Genomic DNA, 22,060 nt, shown 5'->3' on the forward strand with positions numbered 1-22,060 from the left:
TCGTGTATAGAGTAGGTGGGCGGGCTTAACATAATGACGGCAGAGTTGTGACGGTTCTGCGACGGTTCCCTGCTACTTGAAAACAAAGAAGAGCTGCTGCTGCTGGCGAACAGCGATCTTTCGAATCGGCTTTGGCCGCGACTCTGGAGGACTTGGAGTTAAGCTTTTCTTTGAGAAAAGAACAAAGAACGGCACTGATGTCATTCTTAAAAAAGGAAGATGTGTTTGTAGTTTTGCCGACCAGATACGGCAAAAGTTGAATCTATCAACTAACGTAAGCTTCGCTGGTGGGAAAACGCTCTGGTTGGTTGTAGCACTATCCTATTGCGTGTAGAGGGAATTTGAAAGACAACCGTTTATCCCGCCCCTCGGATTGAGCCCTGACAATCTTGATGTAGGTCTGGCTTGCCAGGCTAACCTTTAAGCATTCACTGTGCCTGTAAAGGTGAGATGATAACGTTGACCTCTGACCTTTGCTGTCGTCGTGGCCCTTGATGACGATGTGTGCGTCCAGCTCCTGCAGCTGAGTGTGGAGCGAGTCCAGTTTGCGTGTGGAGCTGCGTAACTGGCTCTCCACCTGCTGGGCGTTGCGTTTGTCAGTCGTGGCCCGTCGCAGGTTCTCCGCTCCCGCTTTGATCTTCAGCTCTTTCCGGATCTCCCTCCGGATCCTCTCGCGCTGCTCGTCCAATCGCTGCTGAACGGTGGAGTCTGACAGATCTGAGTTCTGGTCCAAACCCAGCTGCTCCAGCACCGACAGGCCATCTGAGTCCTGGCACACACAGGTCAGGGGTCAAGGGTCAGCGCAGGATACACAGACAGACGGATGGATAGACAGATGTAAAGTCAGACAGAATGACAGATCGATGGATATACAGATGGATAGAGTGACATATAAAAAGAACAGACAGAACAACTGTCAGATAGAATTATACAGTAGATAACGACATACAGAACAGAAATACAGAGAAAATTACAGACAGACAGACAGACAGATAGATATATAGAAAGACAGATAGATAGATAGATAGATAGATAGATAGATAGATAGATAGATAGATAGATAGATAGATAGATAGATAGATAGATAGATAGATAGATAGATAGATAGATAGATAGATAGATAGATAGATAGATAGATCTTTTTTATTTATTTATTTCACACTTTATACAATACAAATAGCTTAAAAGAATGTTTTGTTAGGGATGCACGATATATCATTATAATTTTTGTTGTAAAAAAGTTAAATTAGTTTACATATGGTGTCAATGCCGGCAGAACAATAATATCATTAAATATTAAATGAAATGTCCCAAACTAAGCACTCAATTAAGTGCAACACATTTTAAGCCTGTAATTAGCTAAATCTATTCCAGCACTTTAGTTTGTTAATGATCTATGATGAGTCAGCAGAAGCAAAGGGCAGCTCTGCGGTTCAGCGCTCGTGCAGAGGAAGTCAACAACTTCAAGAGAAACTTTATATAAACTGTAAACTTACAGAACTTCTCTTTTCCGTTTTGTTTTTGTTGTCATAAACTGACACAAGAGACACAGACTGAGCTGAACTGCAACCAGACTGAAATATAACACTTCACACAGCCATTCAAAGACTAAACACACGTCTGACAGTGTAAATAGAGCAGGTACCAAACTCGAGACACCGCAGAAACATTCATCTACAGTATGTTTCAGAGCGAACACACACACACATGAACACTGTGACTCAATAAGGAAGTTCTGCTGTGAGCAGCTCACTTACAAAACACACACGAAAAGTCACTTCAGTGAGAGCAACACACACATAAAAACATCACCACAACCCGTAGGAAAGAGGAATCGCTATGAAATCTCTTCAGAATCTCAACTGTTTCCCTGAAAACGCTTCTCGGATGTTTCTCCTTTTATAAAAGAGCCCAGTGTTTCTCTTCTGGAGTTTCAGACCTGGGCCCGTATCCCTAAAGATTCTGAGAATCCTCTCAGAGAGCTCCTAACTTAACCTAAAAATTCCTTGCCAGGAGTTTTAGCTCAGAAGTGATTCCAGAACATTTTCAGTGAACTCTGAGCAAGGAATGGATGGAAAATCCTATCTTAGTGAGGAGGTGTGGTTGACCCCGTTGCTAGGTATGAGTCATCATTTCAAAAGCCGTGATTGGTTGATCCTACAAGTTTGATGAAAATGAACTTTTGGTGATAATGAGCAAAGGATGTACCCTCAAATCAATAAACATAATTATACACTCTAATCTTATGCAGACTGTAATTGTAAATAATATTTCACATTCAAGAAAACATCTGGAAAATGAATAGTAAGCTGTAGGGGTTATAGCCTAACATCAGAATCTAAAATATGTGAAAACTTAAGCTCATTACACCCTGTTCAAATAATGATTCGTGTCTTATTTGCTCATATTAATATCCTAGCTGGCATGTTTTGTACTTTCACTCCCATATGGACCCCATTGAAAACAAGATGGCCTATCTCAAGGGGCTGTCCTTAATGAAGTAGAAATTGCAACGTTACAACTCAGTGTGGTCTTAACGAGGGTAACACGGCTCAGCTTTTATCAATGTTTGTGATTGCTGGCTGGTCTATTTATGAAGGCTTGTTAACAAATATCCTACAAACACAGAAATTGGAGAAAAAAAGGAATCGCAAGCCGAACTGGACTGAGGAGCAAGGTTTGTTGCTGGCCCAGTTGGTGAACGAACATAAAGGTTGCCTCCTCTGTTGGCCATTTTGTGCAGCTGCTTAGGGGAACTCCTAAGCCACTAAAAGTCGAGGAATAGCTTTTATATTAACTGGGATTTTCGTGTCACTTTTAGGGGAAATTCTAAGAAAACGTCATGACTCTGAGAATTTTCTTAGAATTTGGCCGCTAGGAGCCACTTTTTGCACAAAACTTCTTTAGGGATACGGGCCCAGATCTCAACAATGTCACAAACTTGCCAAGATTTCAAAGTCAGCTTTCTGAAATAAAAAGTCAGATTTCAGCGTGAACTGATTTTTCGAAATAAAACAAAGGTAATTGGAGTACGTTCAACTTCAAAACGTCATGTTTCAATGTGTTAATTGCAGCTTCTTAGCAAATTATTATTAGTGACATTTACAAGAAATTTTTTGAGTTTCAAAGTAAATTCGACACCCTTTTTTTCTGTGTATACTTTGGATGACAGCTAGTGACTCATTTGGGCCTTTATTTCTCTCCAAAGGAATTATGTATGAATCATATGTTTTTAAATACACATTCCTCGTCTCTGAATGATTCATCAGTGCCCAATTTTCTAAAGAAAAAACTGTCTTTATACTTTCAACTTTCTCCTCCTCCTTTTCGACTGACTCCATCGATCCCTTTAAGAGACTCTTTCAGCATCCAATCAGTTTATCTTGGATAAAATCAGGCTCCGTCCTCATTTTATCTCACTGCATATTCAGTTTGACTCAGAAACGCGTCACGTCACGGAAGTAGGATGGGTGGTGAATATCACTAAAGCTCTGAGCTGCATTAGTCTCACTACAAACATCAAAAACACAAAACCTGACAGCTATAAACCATCATCATCATGATCTTTAGCTCGCGAGGGTTTAGTTCAGACCTTGAAGGGTTCGTTCAGCCAAAAATATCAAATCATTTACTCACCCTCATGTCGTTTCAGACTTAAAATACATAAAAGAAGATATTCTTTTTCAATGTCAAGTCAGTGGGGTCCAATGATGTTTGGACCAGTGTGGTAAACGTTAAAGATACTGAAAAACATATACGTACATTGAAATGAAAAGAAATAAAAACGATCTTAAGCTGATTTCATTTTGGCAGCCAAGGCTACAATTTAATTGGAATAAAATGGTAAAATAATGAATAAAATTAGTACCAATTTACAAAAGGATCCATTAGTTAACATTGGTTAATACATTTACTTACAGTGAGTAATACATTTGTTAAAGTAATTATTAATCTTTGTGAACTTAAAAATGCAATTGTTCATTGCTAGTTCATTAAATAATATTAACAAATACATTTGATTTTAATAATGTATAAGTAAATGTTCAAATCAACAAACTAAGATTAATAAATGCTTTAGAAAGTTCATGTTAACTAATATAGTTAAATAGCATGGAACCATTTTCATTGACATTTTACTTTTAGTTTGTTTTATCAATTTTCTTGTGCTTTTCTCCCTTTTATTAGTTTTGGTTTTATTAAGAGCAAATTAAGATTTTATGGCAGCACTTTACATTAAGTAAAAATAAAAACATAAAAAATGTGAATAAATATTACAAAAGTAGATTAAACGATACTAAAATAACCCCAGCGTTCTTCAAAATATCTTCTCTTCTGTTTCACTTTTTTTGAAAAGAAAGTCAGCTACAGGTTTGGACCGACATGAAGGGGAGTTTTGGGCCCTTTAACAGACTGAAGAACAGTGACATAGAGCAGCTTTTGAGATCCTACCACATGTTCGGTCTCCACCGGGCTGGAGGGAACGTCCTCCAGAGAACAATCTCCCACATCTCCTTCACTATCCATCGCCACACACTCCTGTTGGGTCTGCTATCAGAGCCTCCGACACCATGAACATGAACAGCTTCCGCTCAGAGAGAACGACAGCAACAGCTTCCTGTTCATCTCGACACGACACATGAGAGATGTTTGCCGTTTACACAGAAACACACACACACACACACACACACACACACACTTATACATGGGCACGTGGATGGATCGCTTTTGAAATCTCTCAACCAACTTCCGGTTCAGAGACAAGCATTTCAGTGAGGTGTGTGTGTGTGTGTGTGTGTGTGTGTGTGTGTGTGTGTGTGTGTGTGTGTGTGTGTGTGTGTGTGTGTGTGTGTGTGTGTGTGTGTGTGTGTGTGTGTGTGTGTTTTAATACACAGGATGGCATTCGTGAACACTTGTGACAGCCAAAGAGGAAACGAAACTGTCCAAAAAAGAAAACACACACTCGCACAAGTGCAACACTGAGTTAAATAGACTGTAAGGCTTAACAACAACTAAAATACAGTTTCTAGAATAAATAACAGGGAATAATGTTCTTAAAGTGTGTGTTTGTCCATATAAAGGCACAGGACTCGTGGTCTCTGCTGTCCTCAGATGGTTCGGGCCACAAGATCTCGTGATGTAAAGCAGAGAAGTTGAGTTATTACTGTATCAAGCTAGTCTAAAGAAAGAGTATGTGCTGAATCTAAACATGATCTAATTTATGATCAGTACTGTAACGTCACGCCTCTTTTATCTCAGGTCCAAATTAACCAGGTTAAACAGAGACTGCATTCCTAAATGACAGTGGAAACCGTCCTGTGATGCTTTACAGGGTTTATAAAACTTGCCCATAACTTCACACGACCAGATGCCCTGCCCACAATTCAACTCCGCCCATAACTCTGTCCTGATACCCCGCCCACTGTTAACTCCGCCCATAACTCTGTCCTGTTGTTAAGCCCCGCCCACACATCACCCCACTCGTTATGCCTCGCCCACAGCTAAACCCCGCCCACAACTCAGGCTGACAGTGTAATGCTCAGCCATCCGACCACTATGTTTACAGACAACATTTCACACAAACCTGAATGACAACTTCACATCGCTGAATCACAGATGGAGTGAAACAAAGCCACTGAGGTACACGGCCTTAAAAAAAACACTAAACAGTTTAACACTTCACTTTATGTTTAATTGTTTCTGCAATTGTAAAAAAATGAGGTTAACAACAGAAAATTATTACAACAGCTTCCTCAATATTTAGTTTCAATATCTGAGTGAAAGACTTGGGACACCCTAGCAAAGCCATAGCAATAATCTATAACACCAAGTAACCACAATAATACCTTATAAACTGCCTAGCAACTATACAGAATTCCTTAGAAACCACCCTGAGTATTTTAGCAACAACCTAGCAACGCCCTACCAACCATCTATAACACCTATCAACTATCTAGCAACCTAACAGCAATGCCTACCATCTGTAATACATAGCAACCGGCTAGCTACCACCAATAACACCCTAGAAATCATATAGCAATGCTTTAGCAACCATCCTGAACACCCTAGCAACTACCTTGCAATGCACTAGCAACTATTTGTAACAGCTAGCATTTCCCAAGCAACCACAACTACTCAACCACGACTACTCAATGCCATAACAAACATCTGTAACACCTAACAACTGCCTAGAAACCACATAGTAATCCTATAGCAACCACCAAGAACACCATAGCAACTGCATAGCAATACTCAGAGCACCATTACAACTGAATAGCATCACTGTAGCAATTTTCTGAACATTCCATAGGAACTACATAACAACGCCCAAGCAACCACACAGAACACCCTAGCAATGCCATAGCAACCACCTAGAACACCCTAGCGACTTTTTTGTTGTTGTTGTTTTTTGTAAAATCAGCAACTGATTTTTTTTGGGCAAAATATTCTTTAAAACCTCAATTATAATTCTAAATATTTATTTAAAATCATGTTCTATTAAATATTAATATCATCCTCCTAGACAGGCTGGCCTCCCTTGGAGTTATGGGCACCTGTGTCTGTCTTCTGTGTTCAGAAGAGGGGCACCTTCTTTGGATTGTATTTTTCTGGTCACGCTCAGTTTTGCAACTCAAAAACTTCAGATCTAAGCCATTGCAGTTTACCACTGGTGTTCCCCAAGGCTCAGTGTTGGGCCCTCTTTTGTTTATTATCTATTTACGGCCCCCATGGACATATTTTTAGGAAGTACGGTATTCATTTCCACTGCTATGCATACAACGACCTCTTCCATGCCTACTTCTGTTTTCCCTCCACTTTCTCTGTTCAGCTGTTTATCTTAAATAAAAATTTGGTTAAATTTCCTTAAACTGAGATTCTCCTGGTTGGTACAAAATCTACTCTGGCAATAACTGATAGCTTATCTGTGACTATTGACCAGTCCATAGTATTTCCATCCACGCAGGTTAAAAGTCTGAGTGTAATCCTTGATAGCACCCTCTCTTTTGAAGCTCACGTTTATAATATCATTCGTACTGAATATTTTAATTTACAAAACATAAAAAACACATAAACATATTTTTACGGACATATCTTCGTCCTTCCCTGACAACGAACAGCACAGCACTGCTATCCTTGTAAATGCCCTAGTTATGTCGGAGATAAGAGCAATTCTCTTCTCTTTGGTCTTCCTTCTAAACATAAACTGCAGCTGGTCCAGAATCCAGCTGCACAAATTATTTCCAGAACCCCTCCCATAGAGCACATTTCTCCTGTTAGAGTGTTCTTTAACACTCTTGAAGTTTTTACTTCTATGTTATTTATTAGTAGTATTTAGTATTAGTAGTTTATTTTACTTCCGGTAAAATATCGATTGATTTCAAAATCTTAAATGCTCATAATAATCTTGCTCCTTCAGATCTCTATGATCTTCTTCAAATTTATATTCCTGCCCGTACCCTCAAATCCTCTTCATCAATCTTTTTAGTCTTACCTAGGGATGCACCATACATGAGCCACCATATCGGTATCAGCCAATATATATTATATACAGATGCGCACTGTTCAACATGATGGGTTTGAATTGCTTGAAATATGATTGGAATCATTTTAAAAAAGGAAAATACAGTTCAGTGCAACATGAGCAGCGCAAGTCTGTCATATCGGCTACATAAAATTATGAGAACATCATAATTGTGTGTTTGGGACATGGCTTTTAATGGTGAGACTTTTGTTTTTGTAATTTGGATTCAGATTTATCAGCCAGTATATCAGTTATCGGCTTTCAAACAAAGAATTATCGGTTATCAGTATTGGCCAAAATGTTCATATCTGTGCATCCCTATTCTTACCACGGGTCTAGGGCTTTTAGTTACGCTGCCCCTTCCCCTGGACATTCGTAACAGCGACAGGAAAACTCTTAAAACTCATCTTAAAACTCATTTATTTAAACAGGCTTATTTATGATTGCACATGGATTGAGCAAAATCGTATTCTTCAGTGTCTTAATGTACATTATAGTATGCTTTGTCTATTGTCGTTATACTGATGATTTTAGGAAGATTTGTAAGGTGACCTTGAGTGGCGCAGAAGGCGCCTCTTAAAAATATTATATACACAATTCTGTTATATTGCTGCAGCTAATAAATGTTTCTATGTGACGGTCATCTTCACACACACACAGCAGGGAACTCACAGAAATATATAAATAAATGACCATCAGATTTTAATGGAGATTGAAATCGGATTATAAATGATTTTGAGAGGCGGCCTGATAAACATTATGATTATCCTCAGTTACATCAGCTAGCGTGTGTGTGTGTGTGTGTGTGTGTGTGAATGTAAACTAGAGCACTGGAAACACTGAGCGTGTGTTTTGGCTTATCTTTGCTGTAATGGCCTTACTGTATGTTAGCAAGAGTTCAATCATGTCTGTGAGGCTTTTTTTTGGGTTGCATAAAAACTAAAAGCGGGTCTTTAGTTCAGCAGATTGAGTTTGAGAATACACACGTACTGATTTCCATTTTATACTGTACAAACTGTATCTTCTATCCTCTAACTAAACCTACCCATCACACAAAACTTTCTGCATTTATATATTTTAAAACATTTTGCTTGGTTTATAAACTGTTTTGCTCATGGGGACCAAAACATGAACAGTTTGTACAAATATTTCACAATATTACTGTTTTTACTGTATTTTTGATCAAATAAATGCAGTCTTGATAGCAAAAGAGACACACATACATTAAATATCATGTATACATGAAGAGTTCAGATGCACAAGCCTCTAAGTGCCATTTGAAGTTTTCTTCTAGAATGATCATTTTTATCAAGCTCGTATATTGAAGTTCAGTAATTTCACTTAAATGGCAATGAAAATTACCTATTAATTGTCATTTAAGTGAAATTACTGAACTTAAATATACGAGCTTGATAAAAATGATCATTCTAGAAGAAAATTTCAAATGGCACTTAGAGGCTTTTGCATCTGAACTCTTCACATGTTAATTTTATTGTTTATTATTTCATGTATTGTTTTGTGTGAGGAGATCGTATTTCACTGACATCGAGTGAAAACTACACCTGAGCGCTCTAAACATCTCCACAACCGATCAATGAAAGACACACACAGACGCTTACGGACGTGAGAGAGAGAGAGAGAGAGAGAGAGAGAGAGAGAGAGAGAGAGAGAGAGAGAGAGAGAGAGAGAGAGAGAGAGAGAGAGAGAGAGAGAGAGAGAGAGAGAGAGAGAGAGAGAGAGAGAGACAGGAAGTCATTAATGAGCGTTGAGTAGACTGATCCATTTCTCTTAGTGCTTTGGCAGAAAAAATGAGCACTAATAAAAATTTAATTAGCAGAAAGATTCATCCTGAGAAGGACAAAAATCTTGTGAACTGATCTCAGAAAACAAACCAAATCCCCCTTGACTTGATTAATGCACTTCTGATGCACTTCTTACACCAGTCGTTGTGTGTTTGCCGATCTTTAGCAGTCATTCAGCTCGGTTTACACAGACTCGGGAGACAGAGACGATGTTTGTGAGAAAACACAACATCATTCAGTTCAAGAGCTTAGAAGCGCAGTGTGTGTTTGTCTAAGCTCACCATGAAGCTTCAAACCATTTAAAGTGCCCCTGTGGTGAAAATCAAGCTTTTAATGTTGTTTACATGTCTATGTGGTATTTTAAATATGCTTTAAGAGAAACCAAGTGCAAATTCATAAGTCATCACCATTGCAGAGCATTTTCTCCTTAAAACTGCAGTGAAACAAAGACAGTCTCAAAAACACGGTTTGAAATCGCTGGTGTTTCTGACGTCACAAACTACCTTGTAACCAATAAGATCAACGTGTGATCGTCAACGAGTGGATCTCTGAGCTGGTGCGAGTGAGTGGAGGCGGGGCTCATTTGCATATTCATAGAAGGCAAGAGCGTAGAGTTACATTTAAGCTATTTTAAGGCATGAAGAATTTTTCAATTAAAAAAATGAAATGAGTTTTAAGGGATAAAATGATTGACTACAGTGGGACTTTAAGTATTTTAATTTCGACATGAAACTCAAACTGCTTTTAGTTCCATGCATAATGTGATATATTTCAGAACAAAACTGAAAAAAAGGACTTGGATAAGATTAAGAAGACATTTTTTTTGGGGGGGGGGGGGGATTTCTGATGAATCAATAACAAAAAGACTACTTTACTTAATACAATTTTAATAAAGTAATTTTAGATTTTACGTTTGAGCATCCACACATCTCCAATCAGCTCTAGAGTTATAAGATCTGAGTCCTGAACTCTCTCATCTCGTCTCTGACATGGACCATCAGCGTTCAGGAAGCAATCAGACACAATCACGACTGTCTGTGAAATCACACTGACATCTCAGATGAAACTCTGACACGCACAGATGTATTATTCAGACATGTGAGAGTCACTTCAGAATGAATAATCTTAACCCATCACCCATCTAACAGACATCTTGCATTTTTCAAATATACATAGACTTAAATAGTCCTGCAGATTAGTTATTAACGACTCGCTCAGCTAGCGAGCTTATAGAACCTGCATGTGTATGCATTATACAAGAGTTTTAAAGAAAATGGTAGTTTAAAACAATTTTAAATGGAGTATAGCACATCACACTGTTAAATTAAATCTAGAAAAAGTTCCTCAAAAAGGTTCTTGCAGTACCCAAATCATTTGCCAAAACAGCAAAGTTTAGAATAATTTTAGATGAAGTATAGCATGTCAAACCATTTAAAATAAAACAAACATAGAAAAAAATAATAAGAAAAAAGGAGTTCCTCAAAAAAATCTGCTGCAGAGTTAAAAGAAAAATCAAGCACAGCAATGTGGAAAAAAAGGAAGATCATGTATAAATGAAATCATTTACACAGGGCCAATACACAGAAACACAAGACCTCAAAACATATACTAAAAATAGAAAATATCTGCAGATTAATTGCTCATATATTGGCTCTCTGCGTCCCGTTTGCCGAATTCCTTCCTGATATTATTCTTGAGGACGTCATGTGCTTTAAACATTGCAAAGACTCAAAAACAGCCATAGAGTGAGCCTTATTTTAGGCTGAGCTCTTTTTATAAAGTTTTTATAAACAGCAGGGCAGAGAGTAGCTATTTTGCAAAACTTTTATTTATTTTATTGGAAAAAATCTTCACTTCCAGGGAAACGTGCAAAGTATCAGTAATAAAAGAGTAAAAAGTTGCAGTTTGCATCCTATTTTATACACAAGTTGTCTTACTGAATATAAACATTATCCGCCTCAATTGGGCGCATTTTAAAAACATTTAATGCACATCTTGGCCTTTCCATCCACATTTTTTATGCGATTTCCTAAAATTTGCACAAACTAATGTGGTATCACTTTAAGGTGACGTAGTTACACGTTACTAGATTTAAATAGTATAGTAATTACAGCAAATTATGCATAATTACTAGTAACTCTAAACCAAAGCCATAACTTTATAGTAAGTACATGTAGTAATTAACATTACTCAGTACCTATTTGAGTTAGTACAATGTAACTACGTCACCTTAAAATAAAGTTAACCAGAAATGTGGATGGAAACATAGCCAGTCAAAAATAGGTTCTTCCTGAAGCCATCAAACAAACTGAGGTGCAGCACCTGACATCACTTCCTGTGTGTACAGTGCCTATACTGACATCACTTCCTGTGCGTACAGTGCCTATCCTGCCACTATAAAGATTCTAATAGTTTCACATTCGCCCCTAATAACTGATCACTCGCTGAAAAACTGTCTGATGTTTCTGGACTTTGTGAGGATTTACAGCTGAACAGGAAGGGATAATAATTCACTGAACTCTATTAAAAGAAAAGCTGATTACATTTACATCATCTCTGACCCAGTTCATGATGAGTATTTGCTTTAAATGATGCTTTTACTTTTTGGCTGATTTATAGTCACTATTGATGCATAGTTCACCCCATAATTACAGTTCTGTCATGTCCTCACCTTTATGTTGCACCAAACCTTCTTTCAATAAAATATTTTCTTCATATTCAAACTTGCATTAGACCTGGCAACAGTCTTGTGGACACAAGTCATATGTTATAATACTGTGGATTTTTGTGTGTGTAATTTTAGGAGCTTCAGATGCCAGCCAACATCCACTTTTCTCTCACAGGTTTGGAACGGGAACGAGAACATATATATATATATATATATATATATATATATATATATATATATATATATATATATATATATATATATATATTTTTTTTTTTTTTAATTGTGAACTGTCCCTTTAAGGCAAGACAAAAATAAAGAAGATTTTGGTCAATTCATCCACATCCACAATACACATATACAGTAAGTGTTTATTATATTGCGCTTTATCTTTTAGCATCTGTAGATTTCAATTATGATACATATCTTTAAACGTCTTGAGTTTTTTCTCCACTTCAGAAACACCTAACTTTAGTTTTATTCCTATTCTGAAGGTTTCTTCATATATCATTCACACTGTTTTATATAACATTTTCTTCCTAAAAACATGGCGTTTTCTGTCTGATGCCAGTGATAAACAGTGATATCCAAAATCCCCACAGTAAAAATATTTAACTCTAATGCGTCAACAAAATTAAACAAGAATTTTGAACCAGGCTTTATCCAATGTCCAGATTTTTGTTCAGGAAAATATAAGCAAATTAGTGCATATTTAATAAAATGATATTATTTGCATATTTAAACATACAATTTCAGGAAGTATGATATATATCTATATTTATATCTATATATATATATATATATATATATATATATATAAATATATATATATATATATATATATATATATATATATATATATAGATATATATATAGATAGATAGATAGATATAGATATAGATATTATATATTATATATTATATATTATATCTATATATATAGATATATTTATTAGCTACATTTTTTTTACCCTAATAACCAGTGGTGCTTTGCAATAAAAAAAGCAGGAGACTATACAGTGAGTCTACTTTAGTCACAACATCTTCTATAATGAACACTAGACAAGGGTGAGGACATTTGCATCAAGCTTTCATGCACAAATCTGCCAAATGAGGTGGTCAAAATGTCTTCTAGTGTTGTCAAAACATCCCCGTCTCATATTATGTTTTGATGGTGCTCATGTTCTCTCTAATGTAAACAGATGCTGGTGAATTTCACCATAAGGGCCCTTCCAGCCGTCTGAAGGCGTTTCTCTCCAGCCACGATGGGCAGAAAGCTTGTAACCGGAGCGCTTGCATTATAGCTGGGACACTCCAGGGCATTAGGGCTGCTTTCTGCTCTCCTCGCAGAAGAAAAAACATTTGGACAATTGTTTTAGCAACCGACCCGCAGCAGGTTATTGATTTTGTGCGATGAGCTTTAATGCATCTAATGGGCTGCAAAAGCATGGGGTGAAGAAGGACACGGCCAGGCTTAAAGGATCATGGGACGGATCTTTCTCCAGCGAGCAAAATAGTTACACAAACATCTCATTGGAAGAAACATACCGCGCAAGTATACGAAAGCAGGGATGCACGATATATCGGCCACCATATCGGTATCGGACGATATATGTTTGTTTTTAATGTTATTGTTATCGGCACGATCAGAAAATTTGGCCGATATATAAAAGCTGATTAATAATGGATTATTTCCTATACAGCCGAGACACTGATGATGTTGACTTGCCTGAAATATGATTGGAAACACTTCAACAAAGGAAAATACAGTGCAGTGCAACATGAACAGCGCAAGTCTGATATATAAGCGACATAAAATTATAATGACAACATATTATAATTGTGTGCTTGGGACGTGGATGTTAATGGTGAGACTTTTGTTTGTGTAATCAGGCTCTCAAAAATAATATAAAAATTTGGATTTAGATTTATCGGCCAATATATCGGTAATCGGCTTTCAAATATAAAACATTATCGGTTATCGGGCAAAATTTTCATATTGGTGCATCCCTATACGAAAGCAGAACTGAATGCATGAGCACATGCGGGGAAAAGCCACATGTACCTGCATTTCAAATTGCACATGCAAAACAACAAGCTAGTATAGATGCACTATAAAATGGTTTTCGTAGTACTGAAGAGGTTTGTGAATGCAAAATACTTTGGTGCGTATATAAGCTCAAAAAATTGTCCAACAAGAGGAGAATCTTGCACACAATGCTTTTATTCTGAGGCCAAAAAAGAGCAATCCGCTCAGTGTAAACATAAACTCAGTGTGTTTTGATTCACATCATCATCAGTGTCACAACATCCCACAATATCTATTTATAGGGAGGTATTTGCATCTAATGAAATGCACTCAGAAAGTTCCTATACTGTCTCCAATAGCATATAGCATGTTATCTCAACATTTTTCAGTCTTTCTACTTAGCACTGAAGCATTTACTGAGTGAAAATCCCAGCTTTTTCCCAAGAAAATCCTACTCCAAATGTGTGATCACCGTGCATAGAGTGTGTTCTTGGCCTAACTTTGCCTGTGAACATTAGTTCAGTTTAAGGTTTGTGCTGAAACATTAAAAACGAGTCTGACGGAGAACAGCTGAGACAGTTTCTCGTCCAGGGGACAGGAAGTTCTGTACGAAAAGCTGTTTAATTTTTAATTCTTCCCTGGATGAAGCTGAAACATCGATGTGACAGAGAGCCTCTCTGGTGTTTTTTTCTATAAAGCTGTAAAGGCCCGCTCACAGCATTAACAACGACTATAACGATAACAATATAGTGTCGGATGATAACGTTCTGTTTATTAAGTGCTTACGCTGCAGTTTTGTCTCCTGTCGCTTTAAATCCTCAAACTCTTAAAAGACTGGTGGATTCTGATTGGCTGCCAATGTTTTTATCGTTCATCAGCTGAAAACATTATTCTGGAAGTGAGATTATCAAACGATGTTGTTTTTCTGTGCCATAGTTGTGGTGGGGACATTTAGAAGAGAAAGACTGTAAATAAAAATCTTATTTTGTCATGATTTAGTGTGTGTGCACTAGCATATAGATGACCTATAATTTTTTATAATATAATAAAGATGGGGGATTTCTTTTTTCTTTTTCTTTCTTTTTTTAAAGAAATAATTAGTTGGCAGAAGAGATTTTTCTCAATCTAATGCTTCATAATTGGGGTTTGTAATTCAACTGTGTAGGCTAATTCATATTACACCTTAAACATGCTAAATCCAAAGCTTTCTGATGACCACCTGACAGATACCAGTTGAATTATTCCTTCAAGGAGATACTCTTGATAGATTAGCTGACAAGACCATCATTATATTTACTGGATTCATGAACACAAAACTAACACAGGACTGAAACAGCTGCTGACCACCTTCACTTCAATGACAAACCAGCTGAAGCCCTCAAGAACAAAGATTACAAAAAGAGCAAATCTAGGTAATTTACACTAAATTACGCCAGAAACAGGATTATATTTCAGTCCAAATGCTAAATAAAGAAAAAAAATTCACAGAACTCATTATGTAAATGCAACACTGTAGTAAATCCTCAAGAGGTCGAATGAGGGCAGAGAAGTTCACCTGTGTTAGCAGTGGTTTCAGGTAATTATGAAAAACGTTAGGATCTTGGTGCGGCAATTCTTTAAAGGGATAGTTCACTTTGAAAATAATTTTTGATATGTTTTAGCTTACCTCAAGGGCATCCAAGATGTAGGTGTCTTTTTTTCCGCAGTAGTTTCAATTTTGATATTTTTAGGTCAAACCGTTCTTGTCTGTCAGTCATTTCATGCAGGTCTATGGTCACTGTCTCAAAGAGCATGCACAAAGTCCAAATTAAAACAATTCCCCATCGTCCAAATTAAACAATTCCCCATCGTAAGTACACATTGATGGCCTAAGACACGAAACGAGAGGTTTGTGTGAGAAAACGAACAGTATTTATATCGTTGTTATCTCTTGAACACAGCCGCGTCCAAATGATCTGACGCAAGGGCGGGTATAGATATATACATAGATGTCGCCTTGGCTACGGTTTCGTTCCAATGAACTGCAGTAGCGAAGGCGACATCTATGTATATATCTATACCCGCCCTTGCATCAGATCATTTGGACGTGTGCTGTGTTCAAGAGATAACAACGATATAAATACAGTTCGTTTTCTCACACAAACCCATTGTTTCGTGTCTTAGGCCATCAATGTGTACTTACGATGGGGAATTGTTTAATTTGGACGATGGGGAAATGTTTTAATTTGGACTTTGTGCATGCTCTTTGAGACAGTGACCATAGACCTGCATGAAATGACTGACAAACAAGAACGGTTTGACCTAAAAATATCCAAATTGAAACTACTGCGGAAAAAAAGACACCTACATCTTGGATGCCCTTGAGGTAAGCTAGAACATACCAAAATTTTATTTCAAAGTGAACTATCCCTTTAATAAAGCAAAACTCTCAAAATAACAAGATACTCGGAATACGGGAACTATGAAAACTAGAACAGGGGTGCGTTTCCCGAAAGCATCGTTGGCCAACTAAGGTCGCAAGTTCCGTTGTTACCAATAGAGTTCAATGGACATTGCGATGAACTTGCGACCATAGTTGGCCAACGATGCTTTCGGGAAACGCACCCCAGAACAGCACAATAATATCTAATGAAGATAGACAAAAGTTAAATACACGGAGCAGACCAATCAACACAATGAATACCAGGTGTGCCAATCAATCAAACAATGAAAAACCATAGAAACTGATGAAAACCAAGGAAGCTAAACAACTTTTTTTTAGCTGAAGTAGCCTACTACAAATATAAATAAATGAAAGCTAAATAGAATGTTTAAAAAGAAATAGAAACTAAATTGAAAATATAAAAATAAAAGCAAAAGCAAAAAATATAAAAAATAAAAGCATTTAAAATGCTATAGCTATTTACACAAATGTATGTTTTCTGGCACAATTATTAAGATTGAACTGTAGGCTATAATGAAGGCAGATGCTGTCTTAGAAAGCAGAATAGCTATGTTCATATATCTGTTGAGTGTAATTTAACATTCGTATTCAATTAGCTTTTAAATGTAGACAGCACACACACACAAAAATAAAAAATAGATTATGTGAAGTGCATTAGAGCAGTGCAGCTCGTTCACAGGAGCGACAGATGGTCTAAACTTACACGCATGGAGCCGCTGATGTTGATGGCCATCTCAGGTGTCAGGGACAGGAGATGCCGATGCTTCTCACCTGAGCAGCTTCAGTTTCACCAGTCACATCATCATAACGGCAATCATATGATAAATAGATGAGCCAGATGAACCGCGTCCTGTTGCGCTGCTGCGTTCGGTCATAAAGATCACATCCACCGAGACATTTCTGCGAAAACCCGCGTCAACTCCCTTGACGAGGCAGAGGAACAAGTTTTATTGGTCGCTCAGTTTAGATTGGATCGCATTAATAAATGTGCAGCATATAGTATTGAATAAAAGGGAAGTTGTTTCCGTGCGTCTGGGACAGATATTCATCCCCGTTACACTGGACAGGCTAAATGAAGTCCAAAATTAGACCCTAAAAGTGCATCTTCGGACTCCGCAGACTCCAGGTCGGGTTCAATAGAGAGTCACCCGGAGCGCACAGTTATCCGTCCTGCCGCTGTCTTTCTGTGATGAGACTGAAGCACGCGCAGAAACCGTCACCTGGTGATCTCGCGCTCCGGTAGTGCGCGCTCTGGTGCCAGACCGGAGCGCGGTCATGTGATGGACGTGTGTGTCCGCCATAGAAGAGAGCGCTTTCGTTTTCGCATGATTGTCTTGCAACACGTGTTGAGCTTCAAACTCAAAATATCACTACATTACACACACTGTCTAAGTCTGGCTGAAATGCGCCTGTACTATTTGGGTTGAACAGACGTTATGGTCAGTCAAGGCTTAGTGCGTCCAAATTCTGCCTTTGCAATGGTTTTAGATGCGACTCCCTGTAAATTCAGCAAATTCATCCAGGATTAGAACATGTATGTCAAACGTAAACGCTTTAATCTGTCTTTACATAGGCTACTTGTGAGCGTTTACTTGTGTTAAAGTTGGAAACTGCGCCCCCTTGTGGATCACATTGACACCGTCGTCGTGAGATTTTTAAAAGACGATTTAAAATAGCGTATGAATTTATAAATGTATAAATGTTGGTATGAATGTGAAGTATTATGTGTTATACAATGTAATCTGTTGTCTGTATTCGTGCTTGTTCTAAGGACCCCCTCGAAAACGAGACGGTGCATCTCAAGGGGTTAGGCTATCCTTCAAATAAATGTCAAATAAAGTATGTTCCTTAGGCTACTCAATATGTCCTGAGTAAGGAAAAAAAAAAGTTCCGAAGAATCCCATTAGGGGAAAGTTTCGAAAAAGACCCAAATATAGACATTTGCACCTGGCTATGTTTAGATCTGTTGTGGTATTTATGCAAATTAGCACATATGTAATTAGATTATGCTCCGTTTGTCCATGTTAACAAACAATTAAAAAAAATCTTGTAATACATTTTTATGTTTGTCTTGATGTAAGTAATCAATTCAGTAATTTTCATGGTGATATCTAAAGGTTAAAATGTTTACCCTATTCACGTGAAAAAAAAAATGAATAGGCGTATTTGGGTCTTTTTCGAAACTTTCCCCTAATGGGATTCTTCGGGACTTTTTTTTTTTTTTTCCTTACTCAGGACATATTGAGGATACAAAATCAGTTGAGTTTGCTTCTGTTGCAATTTGTTCAACCTTTTTTTCATAAAATGACTGGACTATAGGCCTATGTGCCGTATTAATATTATTTCAGGCACATTAAATCACATCTTCAAAATATAAACGAACGTGTCTGTGTATTTTATTATAGGCTATTCGCATGCGTTATAGCCTACCACAATCCAAACAAAATTGATAATTTGGTCAGTCAGATAAAACTGACGGTTAAACAGATTTTCTTTCTTTTTTTTTAATCTGTACTGTAGGCCTAACTGAAAGTCAATAGCAAACTCGTATATTTCATTATTGTAAGAGATAATAAAAAATATATTTAGAAGCGTGTTGATACAACTGTTTAAAATGTATAATAGGATAATCTATCCGTACATAAAATACATCAGACATTGATTATTAGAGTCAGGCGCAGTGATTAACCGTTTTTGTCAAGTGCAGCTTGGCGCGCGCGGGCTTTAAACACACACTGAAGAGACGTCTGATATAGGCTATTGCAACAATTGTTTGAAAATCGATCTTTTCCCCCCTAGAAATACGATGTTTTTCCCAAGTAAAGTTCATTTGGGGTTATTCATATGTAGTGTGGTGGCTATCACACCGGCCAGCAAAGTCAAGACGCTCGAGGAAGGTAGCCTATTAGATTAGCTGTGGCTAATTTAGCGACATATCGCAAGCACAACCTACAGGCTAGAACTAGCATAAACTTCTTATGAATGTTAAAAATATTATGTATGTAGTCTTAATCGTTAATCGCAAGTATTTAGCCTGTAAACTGATGTAGTAATATCCTCCACAGGAACGTCGGCCATGACACACACTGCGGACTTGATGATAAAGAGTCCAAGGTAGGAGAAAAAGTGAGCCTGATAGTTATGAGTTATGATGACAAAATGATCACGAGTGGTTTCACTAGCTACTTTTGAGATGTGTAGTAGGCTTGATGAATGTCTAAATTGTACTCGCTTGCAATCAGGACACATATGGTAGGATGGACAGTAAAACAGATTACATATGAGGTGAAAGTGATATAATTATGGAACAAATATTGGACGTTAGAGGGATACACATCCAAACGTGCAACCTTCACCATTAATACCAAACATCTGAATCAATCATCAAATCTCATCATTACAATTTCCTTAAATAATAAATAAATAAATAAAATATATTTTTGAAATAACGCAGTTTTATTGTGTCTGTCTTCCAAAGTAATCAACTCTGCATTATAATTACTTGGTCCTCTCCTTTAATAAAACATAACTTAGTTACTTGAGACAATAAATTATACTATATGGTTCATAATGTTTAAAACCCTTGACCTCCAATTTAATTAAATATCCTTAATTAAATAACCATTATATTACAGGAATTAAAATAAAATTATTATATTTTCATTCTAAATGTCATCTTAGAAAAGGAAATAAAAAGGAAATGAGTCTTAAATATGTGCTGGTATCTGATACATATTTATCATTACAATTATGATTTGAATAATAATAAAAACAATTAAAAAAAAACTACAAACAACAGTTTAAACACACCCATACAACATGTATCTCCATATCTCCAGTGATTAATTACAATATATATATATATATATATATATATATATATATATATATTTTTTTTTTTTTTTAAACAGTGATTATTAACTTACCTCAGAAAGTACATTTAACTGGCTGCTACATGTGCTATAAAGGGATGACAGATTGATCTTTAATTTATTCCTAAATATAATATATTACATAAATTGGTTGAACAAGTTGGGTTGGCTTGAGAATCCAACACCACATCAGTTGCTGTTATGGTGTATCATCAATAGATGGCAGTATTGCAACTCAATAGTCTGTCTTAAACAAGTCTATCCCCAAATGATTCAGCTGCTTCTAAAAGGTAAAGAGTCTTTAGACAATGAACACAATGAACAAAGACAGAGAAATGAAAGAACTAAAGCACTGTAGAAAATACAACAGATAAATACTAACTCACAACTCTTGCCAACACAAACCCTTCATACACTGTATAACTCTATGTAAAAATACATCATCCACAGCATCCCAAGAAAATCAGATCGTCAGCACGTAATTTAATAAACCTTTGTGTCTGGAGAGTCACACACACACACACACACACACACACACACACACACACACACACATCCTACCCTCCATTTTTCCCTCATGTGTCTTTTAGACACCTCCTTTTTTCTAGTTGCCATGACATCATCAGTAACCCAGGAAACCCATTGAAACTAGAGGGACCCAGGAAATGAGGTAATGGTTCAGGAATGTTGGGAGAAAAGAGTTTCCCCACAACTGAAATCTCCCTGTCCAGAGGAGAAGAGCAAACAAATCAGCTCTGTTCACAGCAACATGAGGTCAACAGTCCTTAGACAACAACAACACATTACCCATAATCTAATTACAACCAATATCAATGTGAAAATCAAACAGTTACAAAGTTAAGTCTAAATATGCCATTTATTACATAAATAAATAATCCAGGACTAAAAAAGCTGTTAAATGTGAATTTGCAGTCAATTTCCCCTTAGGAACCTGATGAACCATCATAAGGTTTAAAACCCTTGGCTCTACTTTTCTTTTGACCTCCTATTTCTATCTAATTGATTCCAATTATAAAGTTAAAATTGTTTACTTTTGTTTTAATTCCTGCATTATTATACATATTCAATTACATACTGCCATTCTAAATAGTATCTTGCAAAAACAGGAGATTAGAGCCCGACTGATATGTTTTTTTGGGGCCAATACTGATATTAGGGAGTAAAAAAAGCTGAATATCGATATATCGGCCGATATTATTTATCATTCGTGTGTACAAACTTTTGACTGGTACTGTATATAGAATACACAGTATACAGAAACAGTATATATATATATATATATATATATATATATATATATATATATATATATATATATATATATATATATATAAAACAGGCTTTGCAATGATGACTCAAATGTGATCAAACACTTGTGTGACAAAGATATGTAATGGAGGCAGGGTGAATGATAGAATGAGAATGATACATTTGAGCTGTAAACAAACTAGTTTGCATTGCATGTTCTATTCTATATTATATTATAAATACTGTTGCATAATCACTAATGACTTTGTCTTTTAATTTAGTCACGTTATATAAAAAATAACTTGTATCAATAAATATATCAAAAGTATCACTGGCAAAACCTTATTATCTTCTATTATTAGTCTTAATTCCTCTAGTCTCTACCAGTGGAGGAAGAACTCTTTATTTAATTTTTTTTACCAAAAAAAAAAGTAATTTGTAAAAAGTGTTTAATTACAA

At 36.6% G+C, this 22,060-nt stretch overlaps 1 protein-coding gene across 3 annotated transcripts in view; it reads right to left on the reverse strand.

Moving 5' to 3' along the window:
- Positions 1-17,657, reverse strand: part of pkn1b (protein kinase N1b) — a 43,507-nt gene extending 25,850 nt beyond the window's left edge. The window contains exons 1-2 of one of the 3 annotated variants that reach the window (XM_081379707.1): positions 17,164-17,657; positions 472-769 (exon numbers count right to left, since the gene is read on the reverse strand). In XM_081379707.1, coding sequence (XP_081235833.1) covers positions 472-769; positions 17,164-17,193 — 328 coding nt within the window. In that variant the 5' untranslated portion in view covers positions 17,194-17,657. Of the gene's footprint in view, positions 1-471; positions 770-4,449; positions 4,819-17,163 lie in introns of those variants that run through there. The other 2 variants (XM_081379705.1, XM_081379706.1) reach the window with 2 other exon arrangements.
- Between the last annotated feature and the right edge of the window lie 4,403 nt (positions 17,658-22,060).

The sequence above is a fragment of the Scardinius erythrophthalmus genome (genome assembly GCF_964197995.2).
Source record: "Scardinius erythrophthalmus genome assembly, chromosome: 1".
Taxonomy (NCBI): Eukaryota; Metazoa; Chordata; class Actinopteri; order Cypriniformes; family Leuciscidae; genus Scardinius; species Scardinius erythrophthalmus.